General features: G+C 38.6%; 1 protein-coding gene across 3 annotated transcripts in view; it reads left to right on the plus strand.

Moving 5' to 3' along the window:
* Positions 1–590: 590 nt before the first annotated feature.
* ERAP2 (endoplasmic reticulum aminopeptidase 2) overlaps positions 591–21719 on the plus strand; it is a 45853-nt gene continuing 24724 nt past the window's right edge. For 2 of the 3 annotated variants that reach the window (XR_004423550.1, XM_033110853.1), the window contains exons 1-9: positions 788–906; positions 2751–3446; positions 7094–7232; positions 11414–11548; positions 13216–13336; positions 15282–15436; positions 18241–18354; positions 19819–19950; positions 20185–20316. Coding sequence is in view for 2 of the 3 variants with exons in the window: in XM_033110853.1 (XP_032966744.1) it covers positions 863–906; positions 2751–3446; positions 7094–7232; positions 11414–11548; positions 13216–13336; positions 15282–15436; positions 18241–18354; positions 19819–19950; positions 20185–20316 (1668 nt within the window). In the remaining variant the exon portion in view is untranslated. Of the gene's footprint in view, positions 907–2750; positions 3447–7093; positions 7233–11413; positions 11549–13215; positions 13337–15281; positions 15437–18240; positions 18355–19818; positions 19951–20184; positions 20317–21719 lie in introns of all 3 variants that reach the window. The other variant, XM_033110855.1, reaches the window with a different exon arrangement.

Genomic DNA, 21719 nt, shown 5'->3' on the forward strand with positions numbered 1-21719 from the left:
TGGGGAAACAACATCTCAACAACTGTTTGAGATGTTGACAACACATCCATGTAAAAATCCACCGAGCTGCTGGAATGGCAGCCGCAGAACCACAGAAGGAAAGATCAGGAGAGAAAAATGTGGGAATAAATGAGGAAGAATAAATGAGAGCTAGCTGCACTGGAACGTGATCTCTAAGGAAGAGCAAAGAGAAAAGAGCAGAGGGTAGAGGCAGAAGAGACATAGTCCTTTCTTTGTGGAAGGCCCATACTTAGGGTGGTGAAGAAAAAGATGCCCAACTCAACCTGGCAGATAAAAAGAAATGGAGAGACGAGTGGGGTACAGTTCCTTTATGTCCAAGAGGCAAGAGGTTACAGACATGGACGAGATAAGGATAATCTCCTCGGATAAAGGCCATAGACACTGAGTGGGAAGTCACTGGAGTTACCTTTTCAAGGGTGAAAGGACAGAGGTCAGTGGCAATAGGTCAGAGCAATGAGGAATTCAAGATCATGTCCTTAAATAACTCAGCACCAAAAAGCACAAGCTAGGTTCTGTAGGCTTTACACAAGGGGATAAGGGCTGAGGAAGATAAAACAGTAGGAGCGGCAGCCACTGAAATGCTGGTGTGGCTTTCACTCTGAAGCCACTCGTTAGCTTCTTGTGTTTTCTGAACTAAACGTGTTGTGCTAAGCCCTGTTTATACCTATGTGATCACGAACCAGCTCGTGCTATAATCAGGAAGAATGCAAAGTTCCGGAGTACCAAACAGAAAGTGAAAGCAAAAAGAACTTCTCCTCCATTCAAACCTGCAACAACGTGGATTAAGGTAACACATTAACATTTCTCTTGAATTTGTCTTTAAGAGTTTTCAGTGAGACTGATGACCAGAACTGAAGGTATAAAAGTGCTGTGCTGTAATCGAAGGTGAGGCTCTGGGGGAAGGATCTGAATCTGGCACTACTGTACTGGAAAGTGTGTGCAGTGAAAGATGGAACTTGATTTGAGAATCTTTCTGCTTAACTGATTCGTTCCCTTTTGGGGATCTGTTAGCCTCTCCCAAACGTTTGTTGCAATTCTTGTGTCTTCAATCCCAGGACAATTGGTTCCCTGCAATGTTACTAAAGGCACAGTGCAGTGTGCCTTTAATACAATGGAAAAGGCCATCAGACCAAGGGTCAAAGAGCTGTGTTTTAATACCGATTCTGCTTCAGATTTTCCTGCCTGACTTTGGGAAAGTCACTCCCCCTCAGTCTCTTTATATGGACACTAAGGACTTAAAGTCCTTCCCAGTTCTAAGGTTAAAGGCTATATGAATAAATATCAAGGCCTTTTTCTCCACTCTTACCCAAAAAAAAACACCTTTCTTGGGGTATGTGTGTTACAAGTCGGGGCAGAAATACTTCTTAATTTAGGCCAGAGAATGCAAGTTATAATAGCCACAATAGTAATGCAATATTCAACATTCATTACATCCTTCCTATATGCTAGTTGCTGGGCTGTGCCAAATTCTCCCCATGAATTATTTCATTTAATCCTCGCATTGTGAGGATGGTATAATTATTACACTATTTTAAGGTCAGGAAACCAAAGCTCAAAAAATCAGAAATTTGCCTCAGATCACACAGGTAAGTGGGAAGGAGCTAGTATTGAAATCCAGGCACTTTGATTCCCAAGCCCAGGACCGAACAAATAAGCAATTTCATTTTTCAAACCATCAGAAATTTAAGCTAATAGACCAATTTTAGTTTTGTCTATCAGAGGTTCAGAACATTGAGATTTGGTAACTATAATTTAATGCTTGTCTTAAAAAGAGGGGAGACAGATCGTTATTTAACAATTGTTGTATTCTTTTTCTTTGTTCCTTTAACAATATCTGTTGATCTGTATTAATATTGCAAATTGGAAAATTGAAGTAATTGTTCAGGTAATTGATTCTGAAGAACTTGTTACTGATAAAAAAGAAAAGGAAAGGAAACCATTCATGGGTTTAAGTTGGAGCAGGGAGAAGGGAGGTAGAGGCAGGAGGCAGGGTGGGATTAGAGTTGACTCACCTGTAGTAACTATAGTCTTTGTCCTGATTTCATGTTTGGTAGCTTTACCCTTCTAATAAGAAGAAATCGTCATAATTCTAATACAGAGACAGTGAATTCAGTTTAAGTTGTATTTTCAAGGTAGCCTAAGGTGACGAGCACCAAAATAATTTTTTTAAATATTCTCAGAATATTATAAATTCAAATTTTATTTCCACAGCTTTTGACATATTGGAAATAAGCCAAGGCAAGCATCTAGCTAGACTAACAACCTTTATACCAGTAGCCATGGAATAAGGCCATTCAGATGATGCTATTTGTTGAAAGAGGTGAAATTCACTGCCATTAATGATAATAACATCTGGTAACCAAAGAATATAGAGTATTCTTTGCGACTTATTAAGACAAAATAGAGACGCCTGTGCAGTTCATTTTCAGGTGCCCATTTAGAATGATGTAGTCAAATATTAGAAACATTCAACATGCAATGAATTTGCAGTTACCTTCTGCTCGTTGCATAGGAATACAGAGGGAATTCAGTCCTTTCATTTGAGCTCTAAAGAATTTTTTTTCTGTAATAACCAGATGATAGGTTTATTAGTTTATTTTATGGATATTTGACCTGATTCTGACAGAGAGCAGGTTTTCCCTATTCACATATATCCTTTTTTTTTAAGGTTTTATTTCTGAATTGAAATCTTTTTCTTCATGCTATAAATGTTTTCTTTTTTCTTCTAGATTAAATCAATTTATTAAAACATTGTTCAAATCCTGTGTGACATACTTGGAGGCAATATGGTGCTGTGAAGAACTTCGAGATTTAGTCTGGATAATACTTGTCTTCTACAGAATAAATTTAGTATTCCATTCTTCTGCAATGGTTAAGCCACGCAGAAAACACATATTTAATATTTACACAGGATTTTACTGCTCAGTAATCATCCTGCCCCAAATATGCATTTGTTCTCTGTTCTCAACGCCACCTAGTGATCAGTTCAAAAAGCACCCTGAGGCTTTCCCAGTAGCTACCAATAGAGAACCATTTCCTTGGCGGGAGCTAAGGCTCCCCAGTATGGTCATTCCCCTCCACTATGACCTTTTTGTCCACCCAAATCTCACCTCCCTGGACTTTGTTGCATCTGAGAAGATTGAAGTCTTAGTCAGAGATGCCACCCAATTTATCATCTTGCACAGCAAAGATCTTGAAATCATGAATGCCGCTCTTCATTCCGAGGAAGATTTGAGATACAGGAAACCAGGGAAAAAACTGAATGTTTTGAGTTATCCTGCTCATCAACAAATTGCACTGCTAGTTCCAGAGACACTTATGGCTGACCTGAGATATTATGTGGTGATTGACTTCCAGGCCAAGTTATCTGATGGTTTTGAAGGGTTTTATAAAAGCACGTACAGAACGCTTGATGGTGAAACAAGGTAAGACATTGCTTCAGCTGTTTACAGTCTCTTGTGATATTTTCCTTATGTGTTACATCTCTGCCAGGAGCATGCTTCAGTGGTCAATTATTAAAAGCCCAATAAACTGTGGGAAACTAGGAAGAAGGAGAAGCTCTACCATCTCTGAAGGAAATCACAGGAAAGCTGGGAACACAGAATACAGAGGTATAAACAGCTGGCGGAGAATAACTTAGAGGAGAGGGCAGTATATGACTGTGATAAAACATATATGTTTATGTGCTACAGTGCAGAGAGGGCTGAAACAGGGAAGGCTTCTCAAAGGAGGTGAGCCTTGATCTGAGATCAGAAAGAAATGTGAGATTTGGGGTTGAGAGAGAGGAAATGAAAGTACATAGGTGACCCAGGAAGTAGCCTGACTCAAATCTAGGTGGCAGGAGCAAGTCTGTTTGGAGAATTGAGAAATATGGTGTATTTGACCAGCTTATGTTTATTGAGCACATACTATGTGTCTGGCACTGTTCTAGACACTGAGTGTATAGTGTTGAGATATGGACAAGGTAAGTGATAAATGCTATGAAGGAAATAAAACAGGTGCTGTGATAGAGAGTAAGTGTAGCTGGGAAGTGGGACTAATTTAGCTGAGTGGTCAGGGAAGGCCTTGTCAAGAAGGTGCATTTAAACTGAGACCTAATGTAGAAGAGAGAAAAACACTCATGAGGATATCTTAGGGCAAAGTGTTCCCAGGAGATGGAGTAGCAAGTGCAAATGCTGTAAGGCAGGACTGATTGAGAAAAGAAGGTCAGTGTGGCATGAAGAGTACAGGTAAGGGAGAGAAGCAGAGTTGGAAGGAATCAGATCTTGCAGACTTAGAGCCTTTTGTAAGGAGTTCAGGCTTTTACTCCAGTGCAGCGGGAAGTCATTGGAAGGTTCTGATCTGATCTATGCTCATAAAGATCAAGTGCGTGTTGAGGGTCCATAGAGAGGAAAAAGTAGAAGAGCAGTAATCATTTAGGAGGTCACTGCAGCAGTTTAGGCAAAAAACGACTACAGCTTGGGCCAGAGCGAGTGGTGGTGCTTGTGGAAAGAAGTGATTGAACATGGCATTTCTTCTGGAGGTTAAAATAGGCAGAATTTGCTGACACATTGGTAACGTGAGGTGAGAGGAAGAGAGGAGTCAGAGTGGGTGATTTGGTGGTCCAGCACTGGGATCCATCTGGGAGGGGAGAAGAGCCTGGTTTCAGTGCTCTACTACCTTGTACGGTTGTGTTCAGTTGCCAGTTAGAGAAACCTCAGTACCAAGGCTTAACACAGAGGGGGTTATTTTTCTCACGCAACAGGAAGTCCAGAAGTAGGGCAGCTCAGGCTTGCTGCAGTGCTTCTTGGTGTTATCCAGGACCCAGGCTCCTTCTGTCTTTCTGCCCAGCCACCCTTGGCATATGGCTTTCCTCCTAATACAAGATAGTATTTTGCACGTCTAGGCATCCAGTCCACATTCCAGGCAGGAAGAAGAGGGACATGGGGCGGGGGTGGGGGTAGGGAGGAAAAAGGCAAAAAGAAACGTTCCAGCTGAGTCTGACTCCTTTTACAAAGCTTTCCCACTCAATGATTTCACCTAGGCACAGAGAGTCAGATGCCCACCAAGTTGCAAGGGAGTTTAAAGAAATGATTTGTTTATCTAGATGCATCGTCTTCCTAAACAAAATCAGGATTCCATTGGAACTGAAGAAGGGGAATAGATCTTAGCAGGCAACTTTAGCTGCGTCTGCTACAAACTTCCTCTTTTTTCCACACCTTAGATACCTACTGCCCTCTGGGATCTCAGGCTCCCACCCCACACCACACCCCCAGTCCACTTAGGACAGCCCTTCCCCAGGCCCCTCTCTTTCCCCCTCCCCTTAGGGATGCTTCCCCTCATTGCAGTCTCAATTCTTAGGGGCCTGTTCTCAGGTCCAGCATAGTACTGGATAGAAAACTCATCAGTTTCTTCCCACTCAGGCAACCATGTGACCAGTGATGCCTTTTTTTTTTCTTTTCATTTTTTCAAGAGACAAAGGCTCTATCTAAAGAAAATATTTTTTAAGGATGTCATTTTGGGAGATGAGGGAGACTGGAGGGAAAGATTTTTTGGTGTAATTATAGCTGGAGGACTTCCAGCATGCCTCCCATAATGAACTGTAGGCTATTTCTGACTCTTACTATGATTCATTAGCCAGTTCTCTTCATACTCAGTCATCTAGTAGGTCTAACATGTAGGATGATTTACAAAACGACAACAGAGTCGTATGGGGTCTCTCTCTCTCTCTCTCTCTCTCTCTCTCTCTCTCTCTCTCTCTCTCTCTCTCTCACACACACACACACACACACACACACACACACACGATACACATGCAACTTAACCTAAAATACAAAAATAATTCAGTCAACAATAGTTCTTTGAGAAACAGGAAGTCACTACTTGGCATATGCAACTAAAATTAATGGTATCAGTAGCAAAGAAAGTCTTCTTTTTTTTTTTTTTTTTTTTTTTTTGCTTTTCCATGTAGACTTACTATAACTAAAATTTCACGTTAGTGAAAACTTACCACCATCATCTGGAATTCCTTTACATTTGCAGGACCTGCTACCCAAATCCAAATAAAACCTCGAGGCCCCAAGCACATTATTTAGATGCCAAGCGTCACTTTTCCAGTCCAAATGATAGAAATAAAGGAAATTGAGGCAAAATTATCCTGACCGCTTCTCTTTTTTCCCTTCTGGCTTTTCTCTCTCTTTATCTGACCCTGAACTTTCTATTCTCCCCTTCTTCTCCAATCAAAATCTGCTCTCCAGATGCACTTCAGAAGTCCAAAGGATAAATCTGTAATTATGCAATTTCAGGCATTATCAAGGTGATGTGACATAGAGATTTGACTATAACTACGTGTTCTAGTCTGAAAACTGGAGCTGCTTTGCCAGCAGGCAGGGAGAGCTAGAAGTGGCGGGGACCTAGGCCCTTCATGGAGACCCTTAGCTAACTGTGGTACAGGAATATGAACACCCAGCTTCAGTAGGTGAAAACTTGAAGATGGAACCTCCATTCCAGAGCTCCCTGTGGGTCAGGCTGAAGCTAGGACCTGGCCTGGCTTCTTCCCCTTCCCTGTTTTGCTTCCCTCATTCCCTTTTCTCTTGACAGCATGTTCTTAATAAATCAGGGTCTGCTTCCTGGGAACACACCCTAAGACATCCCCATATTCACAATTATTAGAATGTCTGACTGAGGTCCCCACAGATTTAGACATGGTACTGAACTAAGTTCCTTGTCAATTTTGACCTCAAATGGACTGGGCAGGCCTATCTGAGCCACTGAATTTACTAGCTAAGGATCCTGGCAAGGTCACTCCAATTCTCTGAGCTTTAATATCCATGTCTGCCGTGACTATGAAGGACATCACGTAAGTAGAGGGCGCATCGCCATGCGTTCACAACTGGCAGCTACTAAACAAAATCTTACCCTCTTTTTCTTCCCCCCCGCCCCGAAAAGAAAGTCTGGATTCTCTGAGGTTATAGTTTGAGAAATCAAATATGTCACCTCTGGGCTTGATAAGCTGTGTTCTCAAGGTACAAGTTTATTTCTTTTCTTGGGTTCACTTGTGTATTCTGGCTGGGGGTGATTCTTCTTTTCACAGAACAATAGCAGTAACAGATTTTGAGCCAACTGAGGCGCGAACGGCTTTTCCTTGCTTTGATGAACCATTATTCAAAGCCAACTTTTCCATCAAGATAAGAAGAGAGAGAGGACACATTGCACTATCCAATATGCCAAAGGTATTGCCACTTTCACAAATACTGGGGAATCATTCTCAAGTTGAGCTTTGGTCTTCATTGTGTTGCTTTTTAAAATATTTCCTTTGTTTTTAGGATTTCAGCCGTTAATGTGTTTTATCCATCTACATATTATTTAACAATATGTAGATGGATAAAATTTCTAGATTTTTAACATCACTCTATTTGAGGCCTTGTTTCTCCAGAAGTCGTTTTTTTAAAGAAACAAACAAAACAAAACAAAAAAGTGATTTGTAGTTTCTTTGTGTTCATGTAGAAACATTGTTCTTTTAAATCAGTATTACTGATGAAATTCAGAATCATGTAGAGCAGTACTTCTCAGATTTTAACGTTCAGATCAATTATCTGAGGATGGTGTTAAATTCAGGTTCTGATTCAGTCAATGTTGGGGTGAGGCCCAACATTCTGACTTTTTAACATGCTCCCCAGTGACGCCCCTGCTACTGGTCCAGGGACCGCATTTGGAATGGTAAGGATATAGAGACTCCATTTTTTTTTTTTAAAGTTCAATAGATAGTTCTTAAAATTATTTATGAAAATTCTTTATTGTGGTTGTACACTTTTTAAGTTGAATGAAACCTTCGAACGTTTTAATTTGGCTCATATTTACACTCAAAATGCAGAGACTCTGAAAGACACAGTAGACCATGGTCTTCGTTTGATATTTCCTCACTAATGATGTGCTTGCCATTTGTATTGTTGAACACAATGTAAAATATTTCCCTATTGCAGCTTGGAAAGTAGGACAAAAATAGAGGCTCTCCTGACAGTGTTTCAGTAGGGTGAGCAGCACAGAAAGCAGCCAGGTCATCGGAAGCCAGCAAGTGGCCCCGCCCCCTTTTCCTCTCTGCCCTGCAGTGACTGGCCGCTATGGATGATGGGCAGACATGAGTTGAGAAGCTAGACACTGAATTTCCCCAGATTTCTGTTTAATGTTGGAAAAGATGTTTGCTCTGAAACACTGGAAGAGCAGAGCAAGGGGGGAAATGACAACACTCCATATGGCACATACCCCACAGTTTTTCCATGATTGTAAAGAGAGCAATTTAATTGGTCCTTTCATTTTCAGGTAAAATTATCTGCTACCTTAACTCCAAGTCTGTTTTCCAACCGTATGTTCATTCAGTCTCTTTCCTGGCATCTTTTTATTAATAAAAATTTCCGTGTGAATAGTTATGGAGGGTAAAGTAAAAACACAGTTCATCAAGTCTTTTAATTAAAATGTGGTGCAAGCATAAATTGCGATTGTGTTATATTAGAATTTAAATTTTCTATCTTTAGAAACCTCCAGCAACTTCTCACATTTAAGACAAATAAGTGAACACTGAAAATATTTAATACAATCTTTGAATCTTTGCATGGCCTCCGTTGACTGGACCAGATCTCTGGATCATGCCACTTTTTAGCAAATATTGGCTTTACATTCTGCTCCTCATTGACATGCCCAACCCAGGCTTTCATGGTTAGCCAAAAAAGGAAAACTAAAGTAATGCTACAGTCATACTCTCTGGATGACAGTTGCAGCACTTAAGATGGGTTACGGACTGGTGGAAGAAAGCAACACATACTAAGTTCTTAATTTGTTTAGTTAAGGATATAAGATTTAAGGGAAGTGAGGTGACCAGCAAAGCCCTGGTAGAGACTGCATATCTTTTGGGCATTTCTTTGTCCCCCTCATTCTTTAAAGGAACACACACCTGCTGGTAACACTTGCTATTTGCAAGTAGAGTCCTGCTAATATTGAGAAAACAGCTGTCGCGTCCTGTGTGTTGAGAGTTGTGGGGAGCGAAGAGGGTGGCGCAGGGTTAAGAAAAGACAGTAGCCAATAATAAATTATAAGCAGGGCCAAGGGACCCCAAGTCTCAAGGACTGGACACCCCAAATCGGGTCTATGCATTAACTTTTATTAGTTAGATGGGGAAGTAAAGGAGATAAAGCTTGTCAATCTCAAGATCTGTGAATCCCATAAATTACAATAGGAAACTGATTCAAGCCAATCACCCTTGCCTGCAGGCAGCTGAACTATAAGTCTCAGGATGTATGTATTTCCCCAAGGGACAAAACCTTTATGCATATGAATAGATGGAGAGCTCATCATTGAATCACTTCCCCTGCAGGTTGTGGGAAGGAATGCAGCCACAGAGGCAGAGGCTCTCCTTAGCCGGGGGAAGGTGGGGGGCTGTGCCCACCTCTACGAATACCGCGGGTTCTCCTTTGGTCCCCACTCGACTGCGCCTGGCTTGAGTTGTCCCCCCTGTGGGGAATGTTACTCGTCATTGGCTGACCAGCCATCTTTTTGGGGCCAAACAGGGAGACATGAGGTGCAACACACAGGTGAAGCAAGGTCCCTGAAAGGATCCGTCTCACAGACTCTCCTTTGGGGGCAAGTACAAGGAGACAGACGGGTAGGCTGCTGTTTGGCAACAATCAGCAACATCTTTGTTTAGCAACAAGTGCCATCTACTTGGAGCTTACATCACCATCCTGGATGAACTTACACAAACAACCCATACACTTCCATTTAAGGCAGTGTTAATCGACTTGGGTCAATCTAGGTTCCTGAATAAAATTCAGCCTCCATGGGCTACATCTTTATCTGAAGGAAAAAATCAGAGGGCATGCCCATCTGTCTCCTAACCATCTCTGCCACCAGCTGGCTAATGTCACAGACTCTCATTCCCCCATAGTACCACAGCCTGCCCCCTCCTCTCCTTAGTCCTCCACACACTTGACTAAATGGTTTTAGAGTTTGGTCAGAAGACTACAATCATAATGCCCTTTCCCCCTCCCCAACCATAACCCTCTACTCTGCTAGGAGTATGTCCCCATAGAACTCTGGTTGAATCAGACTCATGAAAAAAGATCATTGCTGGACAAAGTTAATTTGCTGTACAGAGGTAAAACGTACAGCCCTTTATATACTGCTAACTTTCTTGGAGTATTTGGTTAGTGTCTTCGGATTTATTGGAATTTAGGAATTGATTTTTTTATATAGAAATCTGTAGAATTAAATTATACAGAATTTAATAGCAAAAATATTTGTCACTGAAATAGGCTAGCATTTTATGGCAATATTTTATGCTATTGTCCTTTACCAAAGCAAACTGCAATCTTAATCAAACACGAAACATGCTCGGTAAGCCCTGGTCAGTGCTGCCACAAGCCTGACAAGTTGAAAAGTGAGTGTTAGTGTGTGTGTGTGCGTGTGTATGTGTGGCGAAGGGAGCAAACTAGCCAAAAGGTTATTATTAATTTGAAGAAAGTGGTATTTTCAGATTACTGAATCTGATCCACTCAGTATTTAGGGGTGTTGTACCACGATGGAGATCATCTTCAGGAAAAGCTATCCAGAGCAAATGAAGATAGAACTCAGTAATTATTCAGTGAATTTGATAGAGGCAGCTGACAAGTCTGTGGGCTTAAAACTTTTGCTTCCTCAGTACATAGGCAGAAGCTTAAATTACTAATGACCTCCTTGGCCTGACTGCTTTCATTGCTGAATCAATGAAGCAAAGATAAAAATAAGACTATGACTCAAGCTGTCGCATAGCGAGTGAAAGAATGAGCAACGTCTTTGGAGTCACACGGTCGCATTCACATCTTGGTCTCGCTGTGGAACTCACTGTGTTATCCTGGGCAATTCAGTTCACTTTTCTTAGACCCTGTTTCCCCACTTGTGAACTAACACCTACCTCACACACAAATAATAAGAGGATTAAAAGATAATGCAAAGCATCTAGTGCAGTTCTGCTTCCTGTTTCCTTCTGCAACAGAGATTTATTTATTATATAACAAAGAGAAAAGGGCCACTCTCTGGTATTTTTCCTTAGAAGTGTAGAACTTGAATTTATGCCAGTTTGGAGATTATTGCATTTCCAGGAAGTGGAAGCTTCTAAGATGCTTTTATGCTTTCAAGCAACAAAATAAGATTTGGCATCATTTTAGGGTCCCAAAAGCATTGTGTCTCTGAGGAAGTCCAGGGACAAAAAAAATAAAGGGAGGAGAGGCCACGGAATGTCATAAAGGGGACCTGATCTCCTCCTGTAAGAGCATCAAGTGTCCTGCAGAATGTCGGGCTGTCCCCTAACTTACTTGGCTGAAGTTATAGGCTTTGTTGGAAAATGCTCCAGTTTTCAAATCCTGCTTCTTTTTTCTTCCTGTAGATTAAGACAGTTGAACTTGAAGGAGGCCTCTTGGAAGATCATTTTGAAACTACTGTGAAAATGAGTACATACCTTGTAGCCTACATAGTTTGTGATTTCAAGTCTGTGAGTGGGACAACCACATCAGGGGTCAAGGTGAGACTGCAATCTAATTTCATACACAGCGCAGAACAATATGCAGAGGCCAATGAGCTTCTCTTTGTTTTCGTAAGCTTTTTTTCCTTATTATCAAAGTATCAGGCTTATTTTACAAACTAGAGATCGGTAAAAAATAAATAAATTACTCCCATCACCAAGATATAATTACTAATACCATTAGTATTCACCTTCTAAATATTTTCTATATGTATGTTAGCATGACAGTATATATGGTGACAGCATATACTATATATATGGAAACTTTTTATAAATTAATATATAAGACTGTTTTAACTCAATTTTCACTGTAATAGGCAATAAAAACGGAATGCCATTAAATATTCTATAATACTATATTAATAATTGCATAGTACTTGAATGGAGGGCATGGAAGTACCACAAGAATTTTTTAATCAGCATCTTATTTTAGGACATTCACATTGTTTCCAGTAGTTTTCTACAACTTTTTTTTCCTCAGTGAGAGGAGGTCTTCATAACTTTTAGAGTATGTATTGTTTACAGAAATTTACAGTAACCAATAATTATTTTATAAATTTTTGCAAACATCAGTAGGGACATTAAAAGTAAAAAAGAATTCTTTACTCTGAGGAACTGATCAACGTAAAACATATTCAAAGACCCAGGAACTGATCGACATAAATGATCGATGTAAAAACATATTCAAAGACCCATAAAGTAATGCTTATGAAATATTGCTATAAAATGGCTATTACCATTTACATACATATTACACCTATGGATATGTAGATATATATTATGAACATGTCTTTATATACATATCATGGCATCTCTGCACATCGGTCTGCATGTGCATCGATATAGATGTGTGAGAGGTCAGATGGCACTTTATTTCAGAAGATAGGTTGTTGTCAGCTTCCTCGGATTCACGTCCCAGCTCCACATGAGTGACTTGTCTTCCTGAAGATAATAGCAGCTACTTCTAATGTTGTTGAGATGATTAAATTAGATTTTACACGTATGCATTTAGCACAGTGCCTGGTAAGCCATTAAAACATGGTGGCCATTAATATATCTTTCCTATAGAAGTTCTGAGTGACTTCAGTTGATTCAGAGCATGAGAGCAGATCATGAAATGAAAGTAGCACTATTCTCGAAACCCAAGAAAATCCAAATCCAACTTTATTTTTTCCATTGAATGGCTAATTACTTTGGGGGGATTGAAGGAACATATTTGGGCATTTTTGAGTTTAAAGTAAACTAGATGGGGAGAGGGGTGGATCCAATTAGTTCTTGAAGGCTTTCCCACCTCATAAAACTCTGTTTTGCTTGAATTGTGCTCGTAGTCATAATTTTGGAAGGTTAGTTCTCAAGTGTCACAGTACATGACAGTGATGAGATCAAGTAAACTCTCATGATATCATGGGTTAACATAGCTTTGATTTACAGATTAGTACCTAGAGAAGGGATTGTAACAGAAGATGCAGGGTGTTTATAATTTTCAAGACTGGCTTTTGCTTTAATGCTTTACAGAACATCTTATCCCCTATCAACAACATGCTTTAATAATATATCAATAATTTCTTGAAAAATGCAGTCTGCCTTTCTTTGGGTGAGGGTTGTTAGGAATGGAATTGTGCCAAGGAGCTGTCATTCAAAGACCACTTCTGATCTACATTTCCCAGGTGTCCATCTATGCATCCCCAGACAAATGGAGTCAAACCCATTATGCTTTGGAAGCATCATTGAAGCTACTTGCTTTTTATGAAAATTACTTTGATATCAACTATCCACTACCAAAATTGGGTAGGTTCAAATTCTACATCATTGTCTTTATTTTTTCTTATAGAACTTGCTTTGAGTTTTTCCTTTATATGTGATTTAAATGAGCACTGAAGAGGTTCACTTAGCCCAGGAGGCAGTAATTTGTATCTCAGAGATGGTCCTTGAGTGTAGAAAATAGTTATCAGAAGCCCAAGTAGTGTGGATCATTTCTCTAGTTTTTATTAGGTTTAATATTAAAATAGCTGCATTGCATATTAGATTTAATTGGATGAATTTTCTGGAATATAATATCTTTCTATACCTTATTTATATAAGACCAGCAATCTTTTGTGAAACTTGGCCAAAGGTTTATGTAAACAGCTGAAAACTGTCCCTTCATCTGTTATTTATAGCGCAATTGAGTTTGGAAGATAAGACTGTGGCAGATTTAAAAAAAAAAAAAAAAAGGATTTGAAGGAAATAGGCAATTTGAATGTGGTAGTAGTAGATCTTTATATAAGAAAATACACATAATCTATTTTGGTTTTAATTTTCTATCTTAAAAATTAAAAATTGTAATTTTTTTAATGTTGCAGAACATATAAAACTATGACTTAATTTTATAACTTACATAGATTACCTTTTAGACAGTGACAAAACATTTATTTTCCTTTGGGATGTTAGGAAATACTCCTTATTATATTCTTCCTTCCCTTTTTACCCAACATCCATGCAATATTTTAAGAGAATATAAAAGGGACCATCAAAAGACATCTCCACGCGCTTTTACCTAGTTCCTGAGTCTCACAGTATTAGCAAAGTGCCAGTTCTATATACCACTTAGCACAGATATAATAAATTCAGTTTACCCATAATCCACTTCTCTCCTCTATATCAAAAGTCAAGGAAAGATCAAATAACACCCATCCACAATCTTATGCTGCTCTTGAAAAATGCAACCTTGAAGATTATATGAAATGTATTTTAAAACTAACTGAAAAGAAGCATGCAACTTAAGAAAAAATAGAGCAGATATACGAGTAAACATCTCTAATGGCTTTAGGAAATAATCCAACTAATATAAAATAATCAGTGCAATTTAGAAAGGAATCATTCATTCCTACATTTGAAGTGCTAATGAATACTAACCTTTTTTAGTGCCAATTTAATTTTGTATTTTGTTAAACTATATTTGTTTTTATATACTGAAATTAACTAGTATTAATTTCAGACAATACAATTACAAGCCAAGTGACTCAGTTGATTAAAAAAAAAAAAAAAAATTACCTTCCTTTTCAGCCAAACAGCACTTCTTCCAAAATGGCCCGGCAAAATAAAAACAAAGAATTCCAACATTAAATATTAGCCGGAAATTTTCTAACCTACATTGGCAAGGGATACACACACACACACGGATATAATATAAATTAATATACATTATACCCGAATTGCTTACAGATTAAATTTTATTTTTCTCCCCCAAGACTTTGTTAAGAAGTAGAGAAAACATCAATGTCATTTTCCTGAAATTAAAATCCTGTATGTTTGTCTTTTTGTAGAAATGAATTCATTATATTTTTTGATGAATCTCAAACATATTAGATGTTATTTGATACCTTTTATTTTCAATATACTAATATAAAATACATGCAAGTGTTTTTAAATAAATTGTTTTCTTAGCAGTAGTGCACCCATGGTATTTTCAGAATCCAGAACTTTTTTTGGGGAAAAAAAAAGGTTAAATGTCAATAGATTACTTCAACTGCAACCAAAACTGTATTGATGGAATTTATTCTACTTGATATGGGTACTGATTATTTTCAGTGCAACTTCAAGACACAATGTCAATGTTAAGATATTCTTGATGTTTTCAGAAAGTCTGCTTATATATTACACTGAAAGGATCATAATGTATTTGATGGGGAAGCAAATCCCACTTCTGGTGTGGAAGCCATAATGGTCTAGTGTGGTTGTTCTTATTTCTTAGACCTAGTTGCCATTCCTGACTTTGGATCCGGAGCCATGGAAAACTGGGGCCTCATCACATATCGAGAGACATCGCTGCTCTTTGATCCTAGGACCTCTTCCGCTTCTGATAAGCTGTGGGTGACCAGGGTCATAGCCCATGAACTAGCACACCAGGTACCTGGCATTCTTTTAGTATCAGCCCCAAAGAGCATAATACGGAACACCACCAATCTTCCTGAAACAACATAAAAATCGTCATTTTACCGCTAGAGGGGACCTTAGGGATTATCAAACCAAAGGGCTCAAGTTCCAGAGCATGGGACTCATACAGGAATTTTATCACAAGAGAAGTGGTCACTATATCCTTTAAAATCCTTCAAAGTAAAGCCTTCAAATGTCTTTTAAGATGTATCTATGTATCAAATGTATCTATGGGCAGATACATAGAGCACAGAATTGGAAACTCTACAAATAGAGATTTCTATTAAAAATGTTTCTTCTTAGACCCCCTAGTACTGTGGCATTCCAATCTAGGGCAAAATCAGTCTCCCTTTCAGCTGGAACCTGTGATTATATGGCCATAAGGAAGTACTTTGAGTCTCAGAAATCACAGGCTGCTGACCTTGAATACATTATCTGATTCTCTAAACCTCAGTGTCCTCATCTAGAAAATGAAGTTAATAGATCCTGCTTGAAACTGTTGTGAAGATTACAGAGAAGTGTCTGTGCCTGTCATATAGTAACAGTCGATAAGTGTTAGTTGTTGATGGTGATGACTACTCCTGCTACCATTTTTGCGGTGAGATTTCCAAGGCCCATCTATTAACACTGTCTTACATGCAAATATGGAGCTGTAAAACTAGCCCTATAGATAGCAGAGGCTATTTCTACTCTATTTCATTTTTGAAAATCCCCAGTAACACATTGCATTATTAAGGGCCGCAGAAATTCTCTTTCACCATGATGGTAAATATTGTGCCATTGTAGGATCTGGTAATGTCCCTTATTTTCAATTTTTACCTTTATCTTTTATCATCACCATAATAATAAGCTGTTTTTGTTTTCTTAAGCAATGAACTAAGTACCCAGTTACACAGGAGCCATGCTCAGCACTGTACTCAGAGAATATAGGGGCAGCTTCCTCTGGTTTAGAATCTCCCATTGGCCCATCTTCGGCATTTTGATCATTAGTCACTGGTAGCTCCAAAGCTCTTCACTAAGTCTGGGGATTTCTCATCTTTCTATCCAGTGTTCATGGGGAAATGCTCTACCTCTGAAGCTCCATGCACCTTCCAAGCCCTCCTTTAATAGCTTCTCTTTCATGGAGGTGCAGAGTGGAAGGCTGAAGCAGCAGGCCGCAGCGGAATTTCTGCCTTGACTATTTTGTCTCCATATGACCATGTTGCTCCTCTGTGTAAAACCCTGGCATAGACTCCCAACTGGATGAGTCACGGGTCCATAGCACATCATACAAGGCCCCCATGACGTAGCCCCTCTCCACCTCTCCAGCCTCATCTCTTACTGACACCCTAAGCTTTAGCCATCCCAGACTACCTGCTATTTCTTGGACATGCCAGAGTGAGTTGTTCCTCTGTGCTTTTTTGCTCCTACTACTTGATCTGCCTAGAGCACACACCACTCCCAACATACCTGAAAACCACTTGCAAGACTCATGAAATGAATCATTTCCTAACTAATCTATACACTTGTTAAGCGGAACTAATTCTTCCCTCCTGGAATCTTCTCTGCCCCTGTATAGACATTGATCATGGCACCAATACTGCTTTATTGCATTTATCTGTCCATGATTGACCTCCATCACTTGTATTGAGGTAGAGGCTGTATTATAAACATTTATATTTCTAACGTATGGCATGGTGCCAGGAACATAGTAGGTTCTCAATAGATATTCATTGAATGAATGAATAAACAAACCACTCTTTTTAACTGGAAAAAAAAATGACCAGAACCAGCTCAGCCTTTCTTTCTCATGTTTACCACTTCTCAGATTGAGGATACACCTGTCCCTTCTTATAGATGCCCTTGGAAAGATGGGTGCCCACTTGCAAAATGATCTGAGATTCATCAGAAAAGGAATAGAGCTCAAAGAGTTTCTAGAAGCTACAGCCCTAGCTGTTCTGCTCTATAACTGTAACAAGGCTCTTCTGAATCTTGAAATGTTTTTGTTTAAGTTTCCCATCCTTCTGGAGATTGCAATCCTAAAACAGATAAACTACATGCACACTATTGGGCACATGAGCTAAACAAATAAATAAAATATAAAAGTACATGAAAAATAATAATATTTAAAACTGGTGTTACAGATCAAATATAGGTCAAGGGTAAATTTACATTTACATTTACTTTATGCTTATGCATATATATATATATATATATATATATATATATATATATTTAAAATCTCAGAACTTTAGTCACTTTAGTGGCCAAGTTAATCCCTGGAAATAAGTCAGGGCAGAGGTTAACAACAAAATTTGCTCATCAGTAATATTATGTAACAATCTGGAAGCCCTAAATGAATTCTTATGATTCGCTTAAGTACCTTCTTTTTAATATAAAGAGTTGACTTCACCAAGGAAGTTTTGGCTTACATTTTTCCTTAGACCATCACCATTTATCAAGGAAATTATATTTATTGTATGAGAAAGAAAAAAACTACAAAATGTTTTATTTTCTTTCTTAATATTAAATCTAATAGCTAGGAAATACTCAGAGGATAGAATGGAAGTTGGCAATAAGGACACCAAAGAAAGAAAAGTAAAACAAGCAAAAATGTGGTGGTGGGATGAGAAGGCAGGGAAATCAGTAGAAGGAAGTTGTGCAGAGAGAAAAGGGTTGTCCAGACAGAGAAAAGGCCTGAAATACTTAAAAGAAAGAAGTTAACATAATATTTTTGCTACAGTTAACAATTTTCTATATTTTTTAACTTTCAATAACATTGAGTTTTTACCTCCTAGTGGTTTGGCAACCTGGTTACAATGGAATGGTGGAATGATATTTGGCTCAATGAGGGTTTTGCAACATACATGGAACTTATCTCTGTTAATGCTACCTATCCAGAGCTACAAATTGTAAGTTTCACACTTTTGTATATCATACCATGTGCCCTAAGGAATCATCAATTTACTGTTGAAATTTTCAGTGAATGCTAAAGACAAAACAATATATAATAGCATGGTGTTTTTGAACCTGCGGTGTTTGGTTTGAGGTACACAACAGATTGTATTAGTTCACTACGGTTGCCATTACAAAATACCACAGACTGGGAGGCTTAAACAACAGAAATTTACTTTCTCATAGTTCTGGAGGCTGGAAGTCTGAGATCAAGGTGTTGGTGGGCTTGGTTTCTTCTGAGGCCTCTCTCCTTGGCGTACCGATAGCCTCCTTTTTGCTATATCATCACATGGTCTTTTCTCTGATGTTTCTTTGTCCAAATTTCCTCTTTTTATAAGAACACCAATCAGATATGTTGGGTTAGAGTTCACCATGACAGCCTCGTTTTCACTCTATCCCTTCTTTAAAGGCTCTACAGTCACATAGTGGTGGTGGAGGCTTCAACATACGAATTGGGGGAGGCACACAATTAAGCCCATAGCATAAAACCCTCACCCAGAAATTTCTGGACAGAGAACTCAAATTGCCCAAATACACAGCTGCGTATGCGCAGTGAGAGGAAAGAACATCACTGTCCACACACAATGATATAGGACAAGACAATGCCCGTGGTATATGTCCTGTGCAGAGTTCTTGGCATGTAACCTGAGCTATGCATGATTTGGGGTGCACTCCTCTAGAATTTCCAGAGGCCCTATTCACTTCCCTAAAATGTGTGGAAAGATTTCTTCATGTATGTCTTTTTTTATAGGCCTAGGGGGATCTAAACACCACATATTAAGGTGGTTAATAAAAGTTAATTAGCTCTTTGGGGTAAGCATTTAGTCTAGTACAGTATAGACAGACATGGATTCAAAGTCTTCTTATTTACTACATGCTGCATCTGTGGTTTAATCTCAAAGCTTCATATAGTCTCACTAGTGAAATGCAGATATGCATCTCCCATGCAGGGTTTTGAAAGGACCGCAGATGATGGATGTAAGGTCCTAATACACAGCAAATGTTCACTAAGTGGGAACCATTAGTTTTACTTCCCTATCCAAGGCTTGATGCATGGTAAACATTCATGTAATGTCTGAGGGAATGTTGGATTTACACTGTTACGAAGTAGAAAATTGGTGAAAGGGGAAAGAAACTTACAATCAATTGTAAGGAATGTTGATTGAATACTTACTTCTAAGATTATCGGAAGGAGATTCATGTGTTCACCACTTGGGTGGTATGCACAAAATGCAGTATTCAGACGCTGTATTATAGAATTGTACACTTGAAACCCATATAATTTTATTAACCAATGTCACCCCAATAAATTTAATAAAATTTTTTAAAAGGGGAAAAGAATGTTTTACTAAACTTAGCATGTTTTCTATTGCTTTAAGAGTGTCAAATTGAAACTGAAAAAAAAATTATTCTCTATTTAGGATAACTATTTTTTGGACGTGTGTTTTGAAGTAATTAAAAGAGATTCATTAAATTCATCCCATCCTATCTCCAATGAAGCAAAAACTCCTACTCAAATACATGAAATGTTTGATGCAGTTTCCTACAACAAGGTAATAAATGCTATGGGACATGGAAGCTCTGTTTTCAGGAGGAATATAAGGAGGCTCATAAAATCAACAGGTTGAGTTGTTGCTACCAGGTGACTGCCACCTGTTTAACGTGTTATTTTATTTGCTGTTCATTTTTCAGATATTACACATGATCTATAAAATTTAAGCTTCCTTTAAAAACATAGGTACCTTTTCCTTTATGTTCTTTCTTTCTTTTTTCTTTTTTTTTTTAAGGGAGCTTGTATTTTGAATATGCTCAAGGATTTCCTGAGTGAGGAGAAATTTCAGAAAGGAATTATTCACTACTTAAAGAAGTTCAGCTTCAGGAATGCTAAGAATGATGATTTGTGGAGCAGTCTGTCAAATGTAAGTCATATGTTGGGTTACAGTAGACTGTTGTTAAGCCTATAAGGTGACAGGCTAATTATGAAGGTTTATAAATAGTTAGACTGTCAGTCAACAAATATTTATTCCATATGCCACACTGCCAGGGTCCATAGAAGGCAGTGCCTTCGTTTTTTCTCTGGCACCATAATAAACCAGAATGCCACACTGGGTTAGTTATAGGGGTTGGCTACTTGATCTCCTTCTGTTTGGTTTCCCTTCTATGGTTAATCCTACACTTTAATCCTCTCATTTCCCAAAATCTTTAATGGCTTTTTAGTTCCTATTATATATAACACCTAATCTGTCCAGATTTTAAGGTTGAACCCTACTTGTTCAACTTTACTTCCCAACATGTATTCTCTATTGAGTGAGACACATATTCTCCCTCGTAGGAAGATATCCTGCTCCCTCTCTATGTTGTCATGCCTTTGTTTCTAGTGTTCCTGCGACCTGAAACGCCCTTTCTTCTTTCCAAGAATTCAAATACTATCCATCTTTTGAGATCTAGCTGAGATTTCACCTCCTCCTCACACACTGCTTCAGCCCTCATTGCTTGGTTTTTCTGCCGTGTACCTAGAAGTGTATTGATGAACCTGTTCCACACAGTGACGTTCTCTTTTATTGGTTTTTATGGTTCAATAATAACAGTGATATAATAATAATGACAAAATTTGCTTAAGAGCAAGAATCGTGGCTGTTCTTGCTTTTTAATGCCATTGAACTAGCATACTAATCAATAACTGTGATTACTAAACAGCTAATGATTGATTAAAGAACACATGGTCACTTTGTCATTGGGATTCATGGAGTGTAATAGGTAAGACAGAGCAGAAAATATACAGTAAACTCTGATGAATCTATTCTAATAATTATGAAAATGTTCTTAAATTTTCAACTGCAAGGAAAATAATCTTTTATAGAAGTATTGGGCTGGCAGAACTCATGCTTCCAGGTAGAAGGATCCTATGCCATTTTAGACAGAAGAGGTCCTCTCTTTTCATAAGCACTTATGTCCCAGGGGCAGCAATGGTATTGTTCAATATTTGTATAGCACATTACAATTTAAAAAGAAATTTCATTTGAATTTTTTGTGGCCTTGTCGAGTCTGGACCCTCATGGTGTACTTTACATGTAATTTTGTAGTCAAAGAAACAAAGTCAAGTAACTAAAAGTCTTTTTGAGGTAGCTCAAATCTTTTACTCACATTTCTTGAAAATCATAAAAATGCAGAGTCCATAGTAATACTTATAAAAATGCTCCTTACCCATTTCTGTCACCTCCTGCAGGAGATCCAGATGTTCTCTCTCCACAATTCCTCCCAAACTTCTCAACAATAAGCCTTACATTGCTTTTCTCTCCCATCCCTCTCCTTTCCCTCGGCT

Source organism: Rhinolophus ferrumequinum, chromosome 7 (genome assembly GCF_004115265.2).
Source record: "Rhinolophus ferrumequinum isolate MPI-CBG mRhiFer1 chromosome 7, mRhiFer1_v1.p, whole genome shotgun sequence".
Lineage (NCBI taxonomy): Eukaryota > Metazoa > Chordata > Mammalia > Chiroptera > Rhinolophidae > Rhinolophus > Rhinolophus ferrumequinum.